The 19398-nt window shown below is 37.8% G+C and overlaps 1 protein-coding gene across 1 annotated transcript in view; it reads left to right on the forward strand.

The window, feature by feature from the left end:
* INO80 (INO80 complex ATPase subunit) overlaps positions 1-19398 on the forward strand; it is a 78105-nt gene that overhangs the window by 40423 nt on the left and 18284 nt on the right. The window contains exons 26-29 of the mRNA XM_066997821.1: positions 3024-3249; positions 9036-9163; positions 14122-14216; positions 18010-18082. Of these exons, the coding sequence (XP_066853922.1) occupies positions 3024-3249; positions 9036-9163; positions 14122-14216; positions 18010-18082 (522 nt within the window). The remainder of the gene's footprint in view (positions 1-3023; positions 3250-9035; positions 9164-14121; positions 14217-18009; positions 18083-19398) is intronic.

Genomic DNA, 19398 nt, shown 5'->3' on the forward strand with positions numbered 1-19398 from the left:
GTTTTTTTCATGTAAGGCAATGTAAAAGATGCAGAGCTCTGAATTAGTGTGTGTGTGCATTAAAAAAAACTGGAGCTGACTGAAAATGGTCTGATGTCCTCAGATGTTAGTCAGTGTCACACAGGTGTTATTCCTTCCTGTGTGGGAAGTTTTGTTCGTGTTAATGCAGAAGTTGCACTGAGGCAGAGTTCATCTCGAGATTGACTCCTAATAGTTCTTCCTTTAGGTGAGGTATTACAGATTGCCAGTGCTTGGAAGAGTGTTTGTTCCAGTCTATCTAGTAAAGAAATAGGAACAGAAATGTGATGGTTAATAGTGTCCTTAAAGGGAACAATGCAGTTCTCTACCATAGTTTGCAGTGATCATCAGTGTTGAGGCAACAAGATTTGAACTGTGAATTGTGAGAGGTTTTGCCCTCTCACACAAAAGACAGTCTTATACTTTTGACTGCAGGTGGCAGTACAAGATAGCATCAGCTCCAACACTATCTAGTGAGTGGTGGAAATGTGTATAAAGCCTTACTTAACGCAGTGCCTTTCACTTTGCAGTGTTGCATGCGACTGCATGTAGACCTGTAAGCCATCCTGGTATAAAAATAGCTTTTGGCATCTTGCAGAACAATGGCTTTACTATTGTTGCTAAGATTTTGTATGCTTTTTTGGTTTTGTTTCAATATGTCCTATAATTGTGCTCATGAATCTTTTTAAGCAAGAGATTGTCCCTTGCAAAGGTAACTGTTAGCGAGATGAATTTATTCTTATGAGAAGAGCTCCCGTAAACCAGGAGTAAACCACAGGCTTCCATCAAGAAGATCTTGCTTAATGTCTTTTACCTTGTGTTAGCTGGTGTATGTCCAGAGAGGAGTAGCTAGCATCTAAGATAGCAGGCAGCCTGTCCTGAGGTATGGGATGCTCCATCACACAGTTCTGAAGTGCAGTATGTAAAACCGTTGCTGTTTAAACTGTTTCACTGCTTAGCGTTTAGTTAAGCCATTAGAAGGTTTTTATTGGCATGCTATAAGGTTATATGTATTATTCTCAATATGTAGCAGTCAGTTGCATCGTACTGGAGTAAGCTTGAACAAGAAATTCCTCTCCCCTCCAAAACACAAAAGATGCAATAGTAAGGTGCTTCTTTCACTGCACTTAAAGTTTCAGTTGTCCCATCATCAACAAAATTCCCACACCTTCTCAATTCTAAAGAAGCTCATCTGCTACTGTTCAGCATCAAATCCTACAGATTCCCCTAGTATTTCTCACTGTGCAGCTCTGCTGCCTTTTTTCAAATGTGAAAACTTTCACAACTGATTTCTTCTGTGTTCCATTTGTTAAATGCTTTTTGTAATCTTTTAGGTAGCGTGTTCATTTTCCACGGTGTTAGGACTCATGAGAATGCTTGTAACTTCCTTGAATCTACCTGGGTGATTTTTTTTTTTTTTTTAACTTCTGAGGTAAAAGCAACAATGACTTCTAAAGTAGTAACATATCTGCTTCCTATATTAGTGAGGTAACTTATGAAATATTGCAAATTTATAAGTTCTCCATTTAAATTCCATACTGTAAGGTTAACTATGTAATATTAAAATTTAGTTTAATTTTAAGTGAGCTTGCAATGCATTACTAAGTCTTTTGGTAGAATGTGAAAGTTTCTACTTTCCTTCTTTTGTATATACCACGCAATGTTAGCCCAAACCAGACTTCCATTCAGAAAAGGTAGGAAGAAGTTGGCAGTCTGCATATTATTGAAAAGATTTTTGTGTTAGTGAATTATGTACTTATATTTGAGTGAAAGTGGTGATCCTTTGGGATCATATGGTTTATCTGTGGGTGAAGTACTTTAAGAGAAAAACAGCTCAGTAGGCTGTTGTGGTGTGTGCCTTGGTTTTGTTAATTTCTCTTACGGTTTTCATTACTTCAATGAGTTGGAGAGAATGAAAGAAATTTGCAGATCACTGCATCTACAAATCTTGACTTTTTTCAAGCTCCATTCCTGTCCTCTCTTTTGTAAAAGTAGAACACACATCAAATTATGTAGTACAGTGCTCCTTGTCTCTTATGATGCTTCAACGTTCATCTTGATTCTTTCTGCTCCACAGGCCAGTAGTCAAAACATGTGTGATCTCAGGATGGTATCTTGAAATTGTCCCTTACCTCCTGGTAAGGGAGAAAGAAGAGGAAACCATAGATTGCACAAAGGACTGCCTTGTCTGTAGGGCAGACTCTTTACTCCAGGACCTTACAGCAGGTGGCTGTAAGGCAGGCAGCTGTATGGCTAAGGTGGACCTTCCACCCTCTGTCCAGATTTGGGTGGGTGGGACAGAGGCAGGGGGAAAGTTAGAGCTGGAGCTGTTCCAGAATAATTCACATGGCTTGAAATCAGAGTTCCTGACAGACACCAGTCTGTCTATCTGCGTTGTGTATACTGAAGAAGGTAATAGGGCAAGGAATTCATAGAAGGGCTAGAAGCAAAAGACAATCACCCTCTGCTTGCTTTCGTGGTTTCTGTGGCCCACCTTTGTTCAGATCAGCTGTCAAGTCCAACAACTGCAGAGCAAAAACGTATCTGTTTTCCCATTCATTTTTTTTTTCCTTTCTAATATCAATGTCTTCCTAGTTTGAAATTATCACATGAATCTCTGTTAAGGACAATTTGTAAATCTCATCTCTGCTAGGTAAATACTTGATTATGAAGAGCAGAAATTAAAAAAAAAAAAGTAGCAAAATGCAGCAAGGACATTATTCTTTTACTCTCAGCTTTGCTGTCAATTGTGTAGGAATTGGCACAAAACACTGTATCAAAATGCAAATGGTCTGTCTTATCATTCGTGAGGCTTTTTTTGTGGGGTGGAAAGATGTTGCATCTTTCCTTATTGTAAACCAGTTTAAGGTCGTTTTCTATTGGTACATGTCAGTAATGATTTGGCTTTTAAAATTTGAACCACTGGGAAGGTAACTGAATTGGGAATTTGGGGAAGGGGATGAGGGCAACCTGAATAAGAATGCCAATTATGATTTTATTTGTAGGTAACAGCTGTGCCACTGGAGTTCTATTGCAACGATCGAAGCGCAGAATATGAGCGCAGGGCGCTAAGGGAAGGAGGAAGTCTTGAAGCAAAGCAGTGTGTAGTCAATGGAGCCCCTGAACTAGCAGCTGACTGGCTGAAGCAATGCTCCCAGTTCTTCCCAGAATATCCAGGAGGGCTGTTGGGAATCAGGCCTCAGAATGGCTGGTCTTTTATCAGGATACCAGGTAAGTTTGGAGGTTGTCATGGCAGAGAGATGAGATAAAATATGGCCATCTGCTCTTTGGAGGTCATGCTGCTTGCTTATTGTTTTGTGTTTTGCTTGCTCATCTTAAGTGAAAATTAACCCCGGTATCTTAAAATACGCAATGATTTCACATCCTTTGTCAGCAGTAAACCTCTCTTTGCATGTCAGTCTTCAAAGCCTCTTGAAAGAGGTAAATTTGATAAATAAAGTGCAGTCTACTCTCACAACCAAATACTGCTTTGAGGTTGGAGATAAGAAAATTGCAGGAAAAGTAATGATCATAGCTTGCCTCCTGGTGTGTTGGAAGACCTTTGTATTGATCAAAGAGCTTTTGTTGGTTTTCCTAGTGAAAGGATAAAGACTGCTTGTAGCAGTCTACCAGGAGCAGGACAGGTATGGGCACCAAGTTCAGAGGAAATTTTCCTAGAAAACAGGATGGGGGATTATTGAGTTTCAGTTGAAATAAAGATGACTTGTTCATACTTCCTAGTAAAGTGAGAAAATGATACCATTGCGTAAATGCATTACATTTTTTTCCTGGAAATAGGCTAAAGTAGCTAAAGATTTGCTGGAATTTGATTGCCAGTACTGCAGTGACTTTCATGGACTGGACACGATCAAGTTGTTGGAAGATGGTCCTGAACAGTGAACAGAATTCTGCAGAAAGCACTAGAGATTTGAGAGATAGCCAAGAGGAAAAACAGCTTACACTGCCAGATCCTAAGTTATTCCCAGACCCTTTTGGGTCAAGGATGTTTGGCAAGGGAAGTTAGTACAGTAAAAGAAAAATGGCCTTTTGCTTGCTACAGTCCGGTTTATGAAGGTACCTCATAAGTACGTGGAGTTATTTGAAGAAAATGCACATTTGTATCTACCTAGTAGAGAAACCATTCTTCATGAGTTTGCACTAGATTATGTTTAATGATTGATTTTGTAGTTTCCTTTCTTCAGGAATTCATGTTTATCTTCAGGAATGCATGTTTTCTTCAGGAATTCAATTGTTTATCAATTACTTAGATGAATCACTGCAGCAGAAAGGAGGGAAATAATGAAGGGATAAATTAAGACAGAAGACATGAATAGAGAATTGAAGAAAAGTAGCCAGCATAGAATTAGAGGGCTGCTTTTTCATGAAGAGACTGATAACTTAGTCATCAACAAAAATTTATAGAGAAATAAAGATAGGGTACAAGAAACAGGGATGAGTGAATATGTGCAAGTTTTGACAAATTGTTTTCAAAGCACAAGGAAGAATCAAATAATTTGGTTGAGAACATCATTTGGATGAGTGTTTTATGTAAAGCTGGCTTCGTTTGGGAAGTACTGGAGCTAAAAGTGGATGAAAAAAAGTAGTTTCATACAGCTGTGTTTTAATTAGGTGGAAAGCTGCATTAAAACCTAAACTTACACTAAGAGGAGAGGGCACATACCACAACAAGACAGCTGTGTTTATACATGCAGAAGCAGGCACGGTGCATTACAGAAAGTGACTGACATGCTGAAGAAGCCATTTACAAGGCTGAAGTCTAGCAAGTGGAAAATGGAACCATAGGTGTGAAGGTCCATGGTAAATAGGTGACAGGAACAAAGGGGAAACCTCTCTCTCCTAACCCTGATCTATCCTGTCCCAGACTCGGCGTTCCCAGTACCCTGGCAGCAGGCTCAGCTGCGATCACTGTGGGAATCTCTGGAGGCTTTTCCTGTTCTTTGAAAGAAAAATGGTCCTGGATTAAATGGCAGGAAGTGTCTGAGTCCTTTTAGCATCGATAAAAAGCACCGGCCTCGCTGGCTGTTTACTGTGAGAGCCAGCTAGCTCCTCACTGACCCCATTGTGCTGTGCAGACTGTCGGGAGGGGAACCAGGGGTGTCAACTGGAACCCAGACTTTATCTCTCTTTCCTCTGTATTTTGCATGCCCAGAGGCACTTTCTCATTCTCCAGAGAGCTGTGAGCCCAGCTGCAGCCATCGGCCAGTGCTTCTGACTGGGGTTATTCCAAGTCATAATCATTTCTAACTGTTCTTCCCATGCCGTAAGATCCCATAGTACTTTCTTGTAGATAATTATTGTCCATGGCCAGAGGCAGGAACATTTTTTAGATTAAAAACCATAGAGTATGATTTCAGAGTTACTGTCTTTTTGTTCTGGTTGTCAATTATGTCATTTGTCAGTGCTGAAAAAGATCACAAAATTGCATCCTGGGGACAGTTTCTTTGAGGTGCAGTCCAGGACCTCATCTCCTGACTGGTTTAAAATTTTAGACGTTCCTTTGATGATGCTATTTAAATAAATAAATAAAACATATTGTTACTGGAGGCTTTCACTGATGATTAAAATGTACAATTGCAAATTTTGGAAACCCCATTTAATAAAAGAAGCCTTTTTCTTCCCACAAGGTAAAAGGGGATGAGAAATAGCAATGGGAAAAACTAGAGATGGAATACACTTTTTAAATAATTGTGATACTGTCTGAAGGCGGAGGAATAAAGTAGAATAGTTTTTGTTACAGCTTTACAGAATTTGTCCTTTGAAACACTAGGTGGCAGGCTTTAAGCTTGCAAAAACATGAGTTTGGAAAACGCAGTGGTATCAAGATAGCACACTTAAGTTGCCGGGCTAAAGTCAAACATTTTTCTCTTCCAGAGATGACAAATCTTTTTTTGTTAGTTTTGTTAATTTTGCTGTCCTCAGAAAAACCTTTCTTCTCAGTGCAGTCTGCTCTGATGCTGAGATACTAGATAAATTATGAACTGTTAACTAGTTGTGAGCTTTTCAGACTGTAAAACCATCCACAAATAAGTTCTTCCCTTGTAATTTGCATTTTATTGCAATTTAAAAATAGTAACTTACACAATGGAGACTTAAGGAGCCAGCAGCAAAGGACACGCATCATTTCCAGTTACCAAAACTTAATTCTACCTATTCATGCCTGTGTGAGAAAAACTGTAGCATTTTGCTTTCGGAAACTTAGTATGTTAATCTGAGTCAGTCTAGTTTGATTTTTGAACAGTCCCTGTTTGTTCTCTCAGTTTCCTTCCAGCTTTTGGTTAATAATCATATTCATTTGTTTATCTAGACTTTCCATGTTGCTTCACTTCAAAATAGCAAGTTAACCAGTTAGAATAAAAGCAAAATGTCATGGTTTTATGATTTAACGGAAAGAATAACATTTCATGTAATAAATAAGGATTCCTAAATAACTCAAAGTCATTTCCATTTTTATGTAATTGCCTAAGTTCAAAGCTTAGTTTTACTTAGAGGCATGCATGAAATTATTAACTATTTGTATGTAATTGAAAATGAGTTCTCTTCTAGAGACGAGTGTGTCATATGCTGTTTCACTTAATACAAATGCCAACTTGAGCTGTGGTCTTGAGTTTTCCTTACACTATTTACTTGGCTTGGCTCTACAGTTGACAAATCCCTTGAGGTAGTTGGTAATGATTCAAGTAATGTTGTGATGCTTGCTCCTGGCAAAGCGAAAAGATCACCATCAAATGAGATCTTTCTTTATGAAGGGAGAACAAATCAGAAGAAACCAGTGCATATCTAGATAGGCACAGAAGCACAAATGTTTTCTCAGTTCAGAAAGCAGTAGTTCTCATGTCCTAATCTTCTGAAGAATCTTCTGATGTCCTAATATAGATTTCAGTAATTCTAGCATCAGGCCCATTATTTATATTTAAGCAAAAGAATATAATTTTGAAAGAAATCTTGATTGAAATGCTAAAGTGTTGAAGAATCCACTATGTTTCTGGATAAAACTTTTCCTCATTAGTTTCTTCCTCTATTGGGAAATTAAGAGGGTAGCATGTCCTGTTTTTACAGTTGCAACATAAATTACTGGGTCCTGGGCCTTTTTCTGCTAGTATGAAGTTCTATTCTGTTGTTGAAAACCTTTGTCCAAAAGAATAATCTTGGGTATTGCCAATTGCTCTTTGAAAAAAATGAAACAGATGATGTTTCGGTTCTCCCTCACTACAGGAAAAGTTTTTAACACACGGAACTCTTGAAGATTTTTTTTTTTCCTGAACAATTCTAATTTTTTGTTAGCCTTTCTGAAAGGGGTCTTAAACCTAGGTGTGTTCTTCCAAAACAATCTTTTGAATTAAGTATAGAAGAACTATCTTTCTGCTTTTTCCTCAGTAAACCTGAGGTTGTACGTCTGAGGATCAAACTTAGCCAGCCCTCTGTGCCATATCACTGCACGTGGACACAACTGGACTTGGTTGCCTGCAATGCTCATGAGCATTTTTAGGAGCACCGTTTTCCATTTGTGATCTGTACTCATCTTTTCCAGGAGCATGAAGTTGATTTTAACTATGCTAAAATGCATGGTGCTCAGATGGATGAATTAATTTTTGCATATATATATTTTTAAAAATATTGTACAAGTCTGGAGACTTGTAGAGAACTCTGGAGAACAAGTCTTACGAGGAGCGGCTGAGGGAGCTGGGATTGTTCAGCCTGGAGAAGAGGAGGCTCAGGGGCGACCTTATCGTTCTCTATAGGTACTTTAAAGGAGGCTGTAGCGAGGTAGGGGTTGGTCTATTCTCCCACATGCCCGGTGACAGGACGAGGGGGAATGGGCTAAAGTTGTGCCAGGGGAGGTTTAGGTTGGATATTAGGAGGAACTTCGTTACTGAAAGGGTTGTGAGGCATTGGAATGGGCTGCCCAGGGAAGTGGTTGAGTCACCATCCCTGGAGGTCTTTAAGAGACGTTTAGATGTTGAACTTAGTGATATGGTTTAGTGTAGGACTTGTTAGTGTTAGGGCAGAGGTTGGACTAGGTGATCTTGGAGGTCTCTTCCAACCTAGACGATTCTGTGATTCTGTGTCTGTTAAGTGCCTTACAGCAAGTTGTATTTTCTGAAGCCCACCAGTTAGAAGCGTTACCTGCTGGGTATTTGAAAATATTTGGATTCTGTACTAGCCTGCATGATCTGCAATTGTCAACTTTCCGTTTTGGCTGTAAACCTAAATTCAGACATCCCAAAGAATAAAGAATCATTAGTGGCCTTTCCAACAGATTATTTTTTTGGAAGAAAATTTCCCTTCATCCTCTTTCAACCGTAGTGTATTGTTTACCAAAGTTTATGTACAGAATGTACAAACAGGAAGATCTCCTTCCTGAAAAATACTTCATGAGCAGCGCTGAAATAGAGAAGACACAAAATATAATATCTGCAGTGACTTACAAGTTTGCCATCTGGAAGCATTTCTTAAACAGAAAAAAAAAAAGAGAAGGGCAAGGAAGAAAACAAAAAGTGAAGGCTGTGCTGTGAAGGGGCAGTTAATTTGCAGTGACCTAGAGAACTGTTTTTCACCTGTGTTAGTGATGGGTTTGGTCTTGAAAGTAGGTATTTGAAGAATGAGCCTGAAGCTTAGCAACAGGTTGCAGCAAATGTCCAAAGGACAGCATTTTAATGTGTGAAATGTCTTCAACTGTCAATGCATGTTGTGGTTGTTGGTCTGGTTAGAATGAATCCTTAGGAGAGAAATGACCGTCCAAAAAAGAAGTTTGTATTCATGAGGAGATGAATCTGTGATGAGATTGTAGAAAGCAGGTGTATTCATATAGTCCTATAGTCCCAAACAAAAGTTACTGTTGGCAGCATGACTATGAGCGTCAGCCAGGAGAGATGTTGATGTCTCTTTCATTGCAACTCCTTACTCTAGTGAAGTGCTAGCAAAACTTAGAACTTAACTTGTTGCTTGTAGCTATTTTGGCTTGATTAGTTACATGCTTTTCTTCTATTTCTTCATAGATAAAGAGAGTCTGATCACTGACAGTGGAAAACTTCATGCTCTGGATCTTCTATTGACACGGCTGAAATCTCAAGGACACAGAGTTCTCATCTACTCTCAGATGACACGGATGATTGACTTGCTGGAGGTAGGAGAGCTATAGCCTACATGAGACAAATTCCGAAGATGCAAATTTAGCAACATTGTTTTGGAGAAAATACTATAATTTGGACACAGCAAACCATAAAATGATTATGCTGAGGGATACCCAGTAAATGCATTAATATAAAAATATAAGAGCTGCCATACAGAGTTAGACTGAAGGCCCAGCCTAGTGTCATACTTCCACCAGTGTACAGCAGCAAATGGTGTGGGGAAGATGTATATGAATAGTGACACTTCACAGTTATTCTCTAAGTGTCCTGTTCAAGGACTTTCCGAGCCAGATGTAGCTTCTATATACTTAGTAATCCTAAATGGATTTTTCTTCCATGAAATTTTCAGTTGCTTGTTGAGTCTTCATAAATTTTTGTTCTTTACACGGTCCTGTAGCAAGGGATTGCTTAATACTTAATGGCTTAATTACACTCTTGCTGGTTTTGAACTGCTTCCTTCTAGTTTCTTTTGATGCCCACGTGTTCTTGTATTGGAAGGAAGGAGAGAACAGTGATTAATTTTACATTGTTCATGTTGCTTGTCATTTTACAGACTCTGTTTCCCTCTGTCATCTTATTCCAGTGCAGAAATTTAGTAGGCATTAATAATAAGAGGTTCTCTGACATATATGATAGGAAAGAAATTAGGAATTAAGTCATTACTCATTATTAAAATACAGTCAGTCTACCTCCAAAGAAAAAAATCACTATTTGATTAGCAACCACGCCACAGAAGAGCTAGTCTAAAAAGATACTAGTGGGAGGATTATTAATTTGGTTTCCTTTTGGTAGTACTCAGAGTGCTTTGAAAGAAATGCATTTCTTTCTCTGGCCTGCATTTCTTTCTCTGGCCTTCTGTTGAAGGCAGCAAAGTTTGAAGTTCTTGCTGAATTTGAAAAAAAAATATCTTGTGTCATGCCTTGTGCCTTACCAGTGAAGAATTAGTCATGGTAGCTTTCATGACCTATCTATTTTTGAGTAAGCAAATAGGAGACTTGATGTATGTTAGTTTCAAAGAAGCAATCATGATAAAATTTTCTGATTGTGAATACATGACAGGTAGGAAAATATTTCCGTCTGGCAGTGTAATTTCAGCTGTGCTGAAACTTCAGGATCCTGTTATTTTTCAGCCATTAGTCCTAGGTGTACATGGGCTCCCTCAGCAGTGTTTTGTATGGGATGTTGTCTTCTCCACAAGAAGAGAAGAGAACAAGTGAAAAGCCTGAACTAATAGCTGCCTAAATCATGAGTCCCATATGGGTAGGAGTGTATTTTAAGGTCAGCAATTAATAGTGCAGTAACACATCACAAGCTGAATTTTGTTTTTGCTGCTATGAGCAAAAGCAGAACTTGCATGGTTACAAGCCTCTATCTCAGCTCATTCCCTAGCATTGCTTCTTATGCCTCTTTTTTTGGCCAATGTTGGTCATGGTGCAGGTTTGTTGACACCTTGCACTACAACATGAAGCTCGTAAAACTGAGTGTTTAGTGCCTCTGTCTCTTCTGTTAACATTCCATTTTAAAGGCTTGGGAGCATATCATTTTGCTACTATTGTACCTCCTAAATGCTCAACTTCACTCGTTTGATTTCATTACCCAAATAAGCCACTTACTAAGTCTGTTTTACCTTCTCTACCACCATGTAGCAGAAGCTGGAGCTAAGCAAGCTAAAAATCAAGCAAGGACTTGTAAAATTTGTATAGCAGTAGGTGTTTGTTTTTTTTTGTGTGTGTGTGACCAATGATGTTAAAATACATCCCCTCAGCCTGCTTGCATATGTAAGAACATAAGATGTCCTATTTCTTTTGATAGCATTTTGACTGTGTCAGTGTAACTCCTACCATATCATACTAGCCTAATCTGTGCAGGGCAGAGAGCACAAGGCACGTTGTTTACAAAGTTAACATGCTTGTTTGATTTAGCTTCAGCTGAAGAAGAATTACTGCTTAATTCAGCCATTACGAAATGACAGGTACAAATACAAAGAGGAAAAGATTTTCTTTCAACAAAAAGGGATAAAGTATAATTTCATTATTGTTATTTCATGTAGATGTGTATTTCATACTTTTCTAGATTAACATCATGTTTGTTTTTGTCAATGTGATTGCTTTCTTCTGTATGGAAGAGTAATTGTCCATGATTTCAGTGGGAATCACATTGAATTGATGTGGTATGAACTCAAATTATACTCTGCGTGAAGTAAGTTTATTAGTTATGTTAAAACATAACAGCACTCACTTTGGACTATGAAATAAGATGAAGGTAAAACATTTTATAGTTTTTGAGAAAATATCAGTGTCAAAGCCTTGAAGAGCACTTACTTTAATGGTACTATGTTTTTACCATACTCAGTTCATTACTCGTTGTTAGTTTCCTGTATAGGTTCTCTGTTGCCAGGGTCACTTATGTTATTTTTCTTAGATTAATACATCTGGTGACTTGCTGACCCCTTATACTATAAAAGATTGCCAGGTAGAAGTTCAAGTATGTCTAGTGTAAGTGTCCCCATGTGATCAATCACTGAGTTTTTATTATTATTTCTGTGAAACACAATGGTAGCCCATATTTGGTTTTTGAGAAGGAGTATTTGCCAGTTTGCACCTCTTTATGTGCTTATTGTCAGTTCATTTTGTCTCAGTTGTGGTAGACTGCAAGATACAGTGCAGTAGTGGTGTGACCTCAATCCTTCCAAGGATCAGATGGTGGCATCTTTTTCTGTGTTTTCTTGATATTTTGTTCTTTGTGGGAAGTAGAAAAACGGGTAGTCGTCAAGTATCTTCCTTAATTGCAGTTAGGGACCATGTATATTAGTTCTTAAGTAGGTCATTTGCCTTCAGAGTTCTCTCACTTTTTCTTAAAAGCTAAAAGCATTAGCTTTCTGCAAGTGATCAAAACACTAAACTACTGGCAAGTGTAGTATAAGTTGTATTTTTTTCCCTAAAATTAGACAGTATACTGTTAATGTTTGAAAAAAAATGAAGTTATTGGATAAAACTAGCTCACAAAAAAAAGGATGTTTCTTAGAAGCACTGTAAGAATACTGTGAAGTATCCTTTTTGATCATAGGAAGGTGGATAGAAGCAGACCAGAACCCGTTGAGCAGCGTTGAAGATACAATTAGCTAAGATACTAAGCTAGTTTCATGGCACATACAATCATGAGTGCTAGTATTACAGATGTAGAAGGATAGCTTATTCTTTTGTAAATTGTGTGATAGTGGAAAAGTCTAAGATTTGGGATAAGGATAAATGAACTTGACTGAATAGAAATTGTTGTTTTCTGTTTGTGCTGAAGCTTGGTTTGAAGATGCCCATGAAAAGGTGGTTAATAGTGAGAGGAGGGAAGACTAAAGATGTAGAAATACTGAATCAGCATAAAGACAGATAAAGACAGTAAAAAAGAAATTGAAAGAAAAGCCCTTATGATAATTGAAAAATGATTAATCAGATTTGGAGGAAAGGTCACATAGTACCTAGCTGACAACGGTATTGCTCTTTCTGCTTTTAGCTGGTGGCAGAAAGCTGTTGTAGATGTGGAATAAATTGATAGTAAATTGGGGCTTGAGTGCCCTCTAGTTAAGTAGCTGTTCTCTGCTTTAAGATTCTGTTGACGTGTTACTAAAATGCTACTAGCCATGAGCTCTGCTTTGTAGAGGGGAGACCAAATGTGACTTTTGGCCATTTCTGCATTGTTAATTGTATTTACTTATTTTTTGCTTTCATTGTCTATTCATTGAAGCTTCTCTCCAGTACAACGCTCAAGTTCCTTATAGTATGGCAGCTCTTTCACCTCTTCTGCAGTAGTGAAGCAGAACAAAAAAGAAGCAGGAGCCCTAAGGATAGGTTTTTAAAAAAAAAAAAAAAGAACTGAGCATGGTACTGTCAGAAGGTTCATTAGAGTGCAAACACTGCCATGTCTTCTCACTGAACATCAGTTCTTCATCTGCGTAACGTTGAGGCTTGGAGCAAGATGAATCCCATACTTCTCGTTGCTAAAGCACCATCTGCTTCCTTTCTGTCTTCATTTGCAGTCACAACAGCTCAAAGAGAGACGCATAAACCATTAGGGTTAAATCTAACAAATGTGACCAGTAGGAGTTGCATCTCGTCAGCCAAGGCTCACAGTGTTAAAATATCAGAGGATATATTTTCAGAAATACTTTAAGGATATGTGTATAGCCTGAGGAGCTTTCTGTGTAATTCAGATTTTATTGGTAGTTGCACGGTTACCAGAAAACAACTAAGTATTTTAGCACATGAAAAATTGGAAAAATCTTTTGCCTACAGCATTCCTGGTTGATGCCATTTGATTTGTGTCCCAGGCAATGGTTTCAGTTACACTGCTTGGCACGAACTGTGGGCTAACACCAGCGTTTCAAAGTGTTCTTGTATGCAGTGAGATTCACAGGCTCTTTACTAGCGAGATAAAGCCTGGACAGACAGACGTTAGTGGACAGTACCAGGTTTTTAAAACCACCAGTCAGATGGTTCAAAATTGACACGCAGCAGGTACGTTTGCTTTGTTAGAAAAGGTTCACTCATACAGTGAGAGCTCAGGATTTGCTAAAAGTTCAGACTTCGTGAAATCAAATTTCCTACGTTAGTGATGTTATTTACTTACTTATTCATTTATTTGTAGAAAAAGGCACGTACCATAGCAACACTGTGCAGCCCAGCTAATACATCTCCAACTCTGAAATGACAACATAATTTATCTCTTACCTTATGTGAAATGCAAACACTGACAAATTATTAACAGTAGCTTTAATTTCTCAAATCATTATAAAGTATTGCTTACAGAAGATTGATTATAGCATTTACTGATGACATTTAGGTACTTTTTTTTCCTCCTAAGCAGCAATTCTGCTTTTATTATTGCTGTTTTTTTGTGAATAATGAAAATTGAACAGTTCTAAGACCAACTATATTATTCTCGTATGTGTTCTTTGCAGGAATATATGGTTTATAGGAAACATACATACATGAGATTGGATGGTTCTTCAAAGATTTCTGAACGAAGGGATATGGTAGCAGATTTTCAGAACAGGTAACATATTTTAAAAGGTGTTTTTGTACTAAATCACATGTATATAGTTGGTATAAGATTTAATGTAAATAAATGAAATTTGCACCAAATTATCTTGTATGATAACCATGATCTGAAAGTTTCTTGGTGGTTTGCTGGGCGGGAGTCATTCATGTTGATATCAAATCCATTTGTATTTAGAAATTCATCATCTCTGAAACAGTACGAGAAGCAAATTTTAATGAACCCACGATAGTTTGTTGCCTTTCCAATATGCTATTGCTTATAAAGAAGGTTGACAGAAACAGAGCAGAAGTTCATTAGTTATTATATGTTCTGAAAACTGACACTCTAAAGATGAAATTGAAAATACTGCATATGCTAGAGCTTTGGAAGTGACCTACTTTGCTGCAAAACACGCCGTTATCACTTAAACATGTTTCACAGAATATAAATAAATAAGTATATCTTTAATACAGTTGGATTTATTAAGATAGCTTAAACTAATATATGTATAACAGTTAAAAAGGAGGGGTTATTAAATAGTAAGACGTGCTAACCTGTTCCATTTAGTAGAACAAAATGGATTCTTGCAATTTGTACTAGCCTGTCAGGAAAGAAAACTATGTAGTCATCTTGTTACAAGTTCAAATATTTCAGTATAACCTTGTCTCTATTGGGGCATATTATAAATACATAATTAAATTTATGGTTATTAAGTTTCCTTTTAATCATGAAATACAGCTTGGTAGGATGTCACTTTGGTGCAGTAGTTCACAGTAAGGTTACCCTTCCTGAATGCGGGATGTGAGCTTTTAAGAAGGTCACTTTTGTTTTTCAGACAAGTTAGGTTCACAGATTGTTGTTTACTGCAAGGTGAAAGCACCATGTTCTAGATGATAGTCCTTGCATCACCAGTCCCAAGGTATCACAGCAGAAGACAGGAGGAAGAATCTGTACAAAACCTTTCAGGCCACTCGTTCATAAGGGTTGAAGACCTGAATAACTGTGCTGCAATGAAAAGGCTTTTAGTGAACTCCTTAGAGCAATAAAACTTTAGAAGAGTATGAACCAAGTACCTAGAGTGAGAGGACTGTGCAGTGCCTTTTTCTCTGTTCCCAGTTGTCAAAAACAGGTTCCGTGCTGGTTAGGATGTCCTCCTGGAATGCTGACACTTCTTCCTGTAAGGTCCTTCAACCAAAGAAGTCAAAAAACTTGTTTTTATTAATAAAAAGAAATTTGTTTTTATTAATGAATAGAACAACTAAAGAAAAATAATCATTTCAACAGGAAATCCCTTTGAGATATAGGTCAGCCAGTATAAACAAGAATTCCTATTAAAATGTTACTCGAGTTCCTCTTGTACATGATTTACTTATGAGAAATGTTTCCAGGAAAAAAAGCCTGACTGAGACTAAACTATCCTGCAGGATGTCCTAGTAGGATGCTGAAAATATGTAACCATGGAATGATAATCCATTCCTGTAGGCTGTGCCACTGTCCTCTTTCTTTCCTTTCCATATGGCATTTCCAGAAGTGTTCAGGTTACTAAATGCATGTTCCACTATTGTTGTAAAAGTCAGAAGACTTCCTGGCCAAGGATTGCCTACACTGTGCATGGGTACCTGCTGTCATCTTCAGCTTTGCACCTGGAAGATAAAGTCTAGAGATTGACAGCTTGGTTTCAATTCCTCTTGAATGCCCATAGCTCAAGGTAGAGTTTTGTACTCGTAGATTTCAGACTGCCAGAAACCTTCAATTTCTAATTTGGCTTTTATTCTTGGCTTTTATTCTTTTAAATTTATAATTTAAATAATTACTTTGGTCGTCTATTGGCAACTTTTGAGGGAGGAAAAAAAATCTTTTGTTGGACCAGAGTAGGTTTTTTGAGAGTCTGTTTTTTACAATACAACCTTGCCAGGTAAAGACTGGTAATTAATACCTTGAAGCATGAGTCCTGAGAACATAGTTGGTTCTACCTGACCTGCAAGAATATGGATTCCAAAACCTCTATTTTATTTTTTTTTTTATGTTTGAGTTGTACTAGCATATGCATAATAGCACACAATATACCTGTACTTACTATAGCAAGGGTCAGGTTACCTTAAATGGGTAGAAGATTATTATTTAAGAATGAATTAATGAAGACCCTTAGATTAGATGAGTGGACTTTTGGGGACAGACTGCCAACACGTAATTAATCAAGAAGATGCCCCATGCTGCTCATTCAGCAGGAATTTTTGGTCTTTTACTAATTGTGCGTGCGTTATTGTATGGACAGTGTGGTACGAAAAGGATGTGGTATTGCAGTGTCTTCTCTTAAGCATTTCTGTTGCTGCATACTGTCAAAGAACATCAACTTTTTTGAGGTCCTTGGCACTAGTGAGGTTCACAGCCTCAGTGGAAATCCTGATTTTGCCAATCAATGACCAATTGAATTTTGATCAGTACTTGGTGATCCTTCATATAGATCTGTCTCCTTTGTTTTCTGTGTGCACCGTGTTAGAGCTGCCATTGAATTTGAATAACTGTGTTCCCTTTCCTCCAACTCTTCAGACTGCAGCTAGGTAGGACTTAAAGCACTTTTACAGTTGCTTGCCTAGTGTGTCTCACTGCCTCAGTTACATAAAGGATTATTATCTTTAGAGGATTATTCCAAGTCAGGTATTGGGATGCCTTGTATCTCTGTTAGTAGTCAGCATTCCTAAATCTGATGCCAGCAAGTCTAACTATTGGGGCTAATATGACTGCATTAGGCTTTATGGATCTTCCAGTGAGGTATTCAGAGATGCCTTCCTTGAACTGTGCCATGAAGTGGTGATCCATGTTCTGTTACGGCCTGTTCTACTGGGAGCTGTATTCACTGAAGCAACTGATCTGTCATTGACTTTCATGCTGTCTGAGGAATTCCAAAGAACGTAAATGTAAAACAGTTAAAATGCCCAAGGTGGGAAGGACAGCCTGTGTGCAGTAATAATGTAATTTACTTACAGACAGTGCATCTCAAAGAGCTTGAGTTAGAGTGAAATGAATGACTTTTCCTATTGTGCAGTATCCAACTATTACTAACGTCTTACATAGTCATCTTTGAAACATTCTATGGTAAATCTCAATTTCATTACTATCATTACATTGCTATCTTGAGAAGAATCAATTTATTTTCATTTTGCTGATAAGAAAACTGGACAAAAGAATGAAACTTTTAATGCAAATCAGCACAGTTGTGACCGTAGTTGAGTTCTTAGACAGAGGGATTTCTGTATCTGCTGACAGACCCTTGTCCTTTTATAATGTACCTCTGTGTTTGCCAGCTTGCTTTTATATGAAGGTTATTCATTTTTTCCTCTAAGAGTTGTTTGTTCTGTTCAAAGCACCAAATTTAGAACAAAAATTGCATCTACACAGTTCCAACCTTTATTTTTCTTTCTTTATCAATTGAGTGTTGTTAGGGCACAACACTCAAGATTTTATTTTATTTTTTAACATCGATCAGTTCTGTGAAACAATAAATTGTTCTTTGTCTATATGAAATCTTACTTTCCAATGTGGGCAAGATAAACAAGCCCTGGTTTGTTTTGATAGAGATAAGAAGCCGCTATTGCAAACTGAATGCTTGCGTGTTCAAGCAGTCCTCATTTGTGTATTAACTTCTTTCATATGTTTTTCTCTTGACCATGAACAGCACAAAACATACTGAAGTGTTCGAGTAATAAAAATAGCCCTGATCACTTCACATGGGTCAAAAAATTTACTTCTGTGGTTACTTCTTGTTCCTCATGCACAAAATATTTTTTTTAATCTCTTTCCTCTCCAGGAATGATATTTTTGTGTTCCTGTTAAGCACAAGAGCTGGAGGCTTGGGCATTAACCTTACAGCTGCAGATACGGTAGGTGAAGTTCCATAAAGTAATACAAAACACAAAAAATCAGCTTTCTGATACTCAGATTTCAGTTCTCCTGTGCCTTCAAACACCATTTTTCCCAAGCTGCTCATCTCCTGCCTCCCAGACTCACAATATATGTAGGAAAATAGGTGTTGCTGTGTGGAAGCTGGAACTCTTATACCTATGCTGATCAATATTAGTGCTGCCATTCTCCTAATGAAATTGCCTAGCCTTGTTTACTCTGCTTGTATTTGTAATACAATGTTATCTTGGTGATAAAGTTGCAGAATATTGAGCACCTGGTGTACAGTTTTTGGTTGCTGTTAGATACCTTCCTTCTCCCCACATACATCAGCAGCAGAGTCTAGAAGGAAGTTGGATGACTAAAGGGGTCTACAAATGCAATGACACTTTCATACGACTGCTGTCTTGCATGGCTGCTTGCTCTTAATGTGCAGCAGCAAAGGAATCAGAGGGCACAAGTATCCGTCACCCTTTTTCTGCGCACAGTAGAATGAAGTAATGGCAGTTGAGTTGTGCTTGTGTTTCTAAATGAGTATCAGCTAGTCAGGAAAGATAAATTTATTCCTTCTAATGTGCCTGAGGTGTAAAGACATCCTGATTTAGGTGAATTGCAAGGATTTGCACTGTTGAACACTTGCACCAATCACTGTGGGAGGGAATACTGACCTACATGAACCATTTATGTTTTCAGTAACTGCTGTTCCTGTGCTTCTAACATAATACCTTATGTGCAGGCAGATTTGAACCCAAGACAGACTGTAGTGCTTAGCCAAAAATCTGATTCAAAAATATGATGTAATTCTTTAAATACCCCATCATCTCTTGCTATTACTTAAAAGAAATCAGAAGAAAGCTATCTGTAGGATTTTCAGGGTTGTAAACTTCTCTTGTTTTGAAGTTGCTTCAACAGAGGGGAAAAAAAAAGATGGAAACACAGGCATGTATGCACAGGCTCCTTGCATGAACGTTCTTAGTTCTGTGGTTTTGTAGCTTTCTCAATACTTCAGCTAAAATTGTTTTAATGTCTCCTTTTTTTATGTTTACTGTGCATAAAGTACAGTTAGAATGATAGGGCAATGTGAATGTGATGTGGTATTTCAGGTTTTTTTTTTTTTGGTAAAAACACTAGAGTTATTAGACTAGACAAGGCTTTATTCAGATCTTGGAAAAAAAGTGTGTTACTTTTTGTGTGAAATCCTGATTTGATGGTCTTTTTCTTAAGGTAAATAACACCTAAAATGGCTTCACAATGTAATTAGTTAACAGGCTTATCAAATGACAATGATATACTATGG

The sequence above is a fragment of the Anser cygnoides genome, chromosome 5 (genome assembly GCF_040182565.1).
Source record: "Anser cygnoides isolate HZ-2024a breed goose chromosome 5, Taihu_goose_T2T_genome, whole genome shotgun sequence".
NCBI lineage: Eukaryota > Metazoa > Chordata > Aves > Anseriformes > Anatidae > Anser > Anser cygnoides.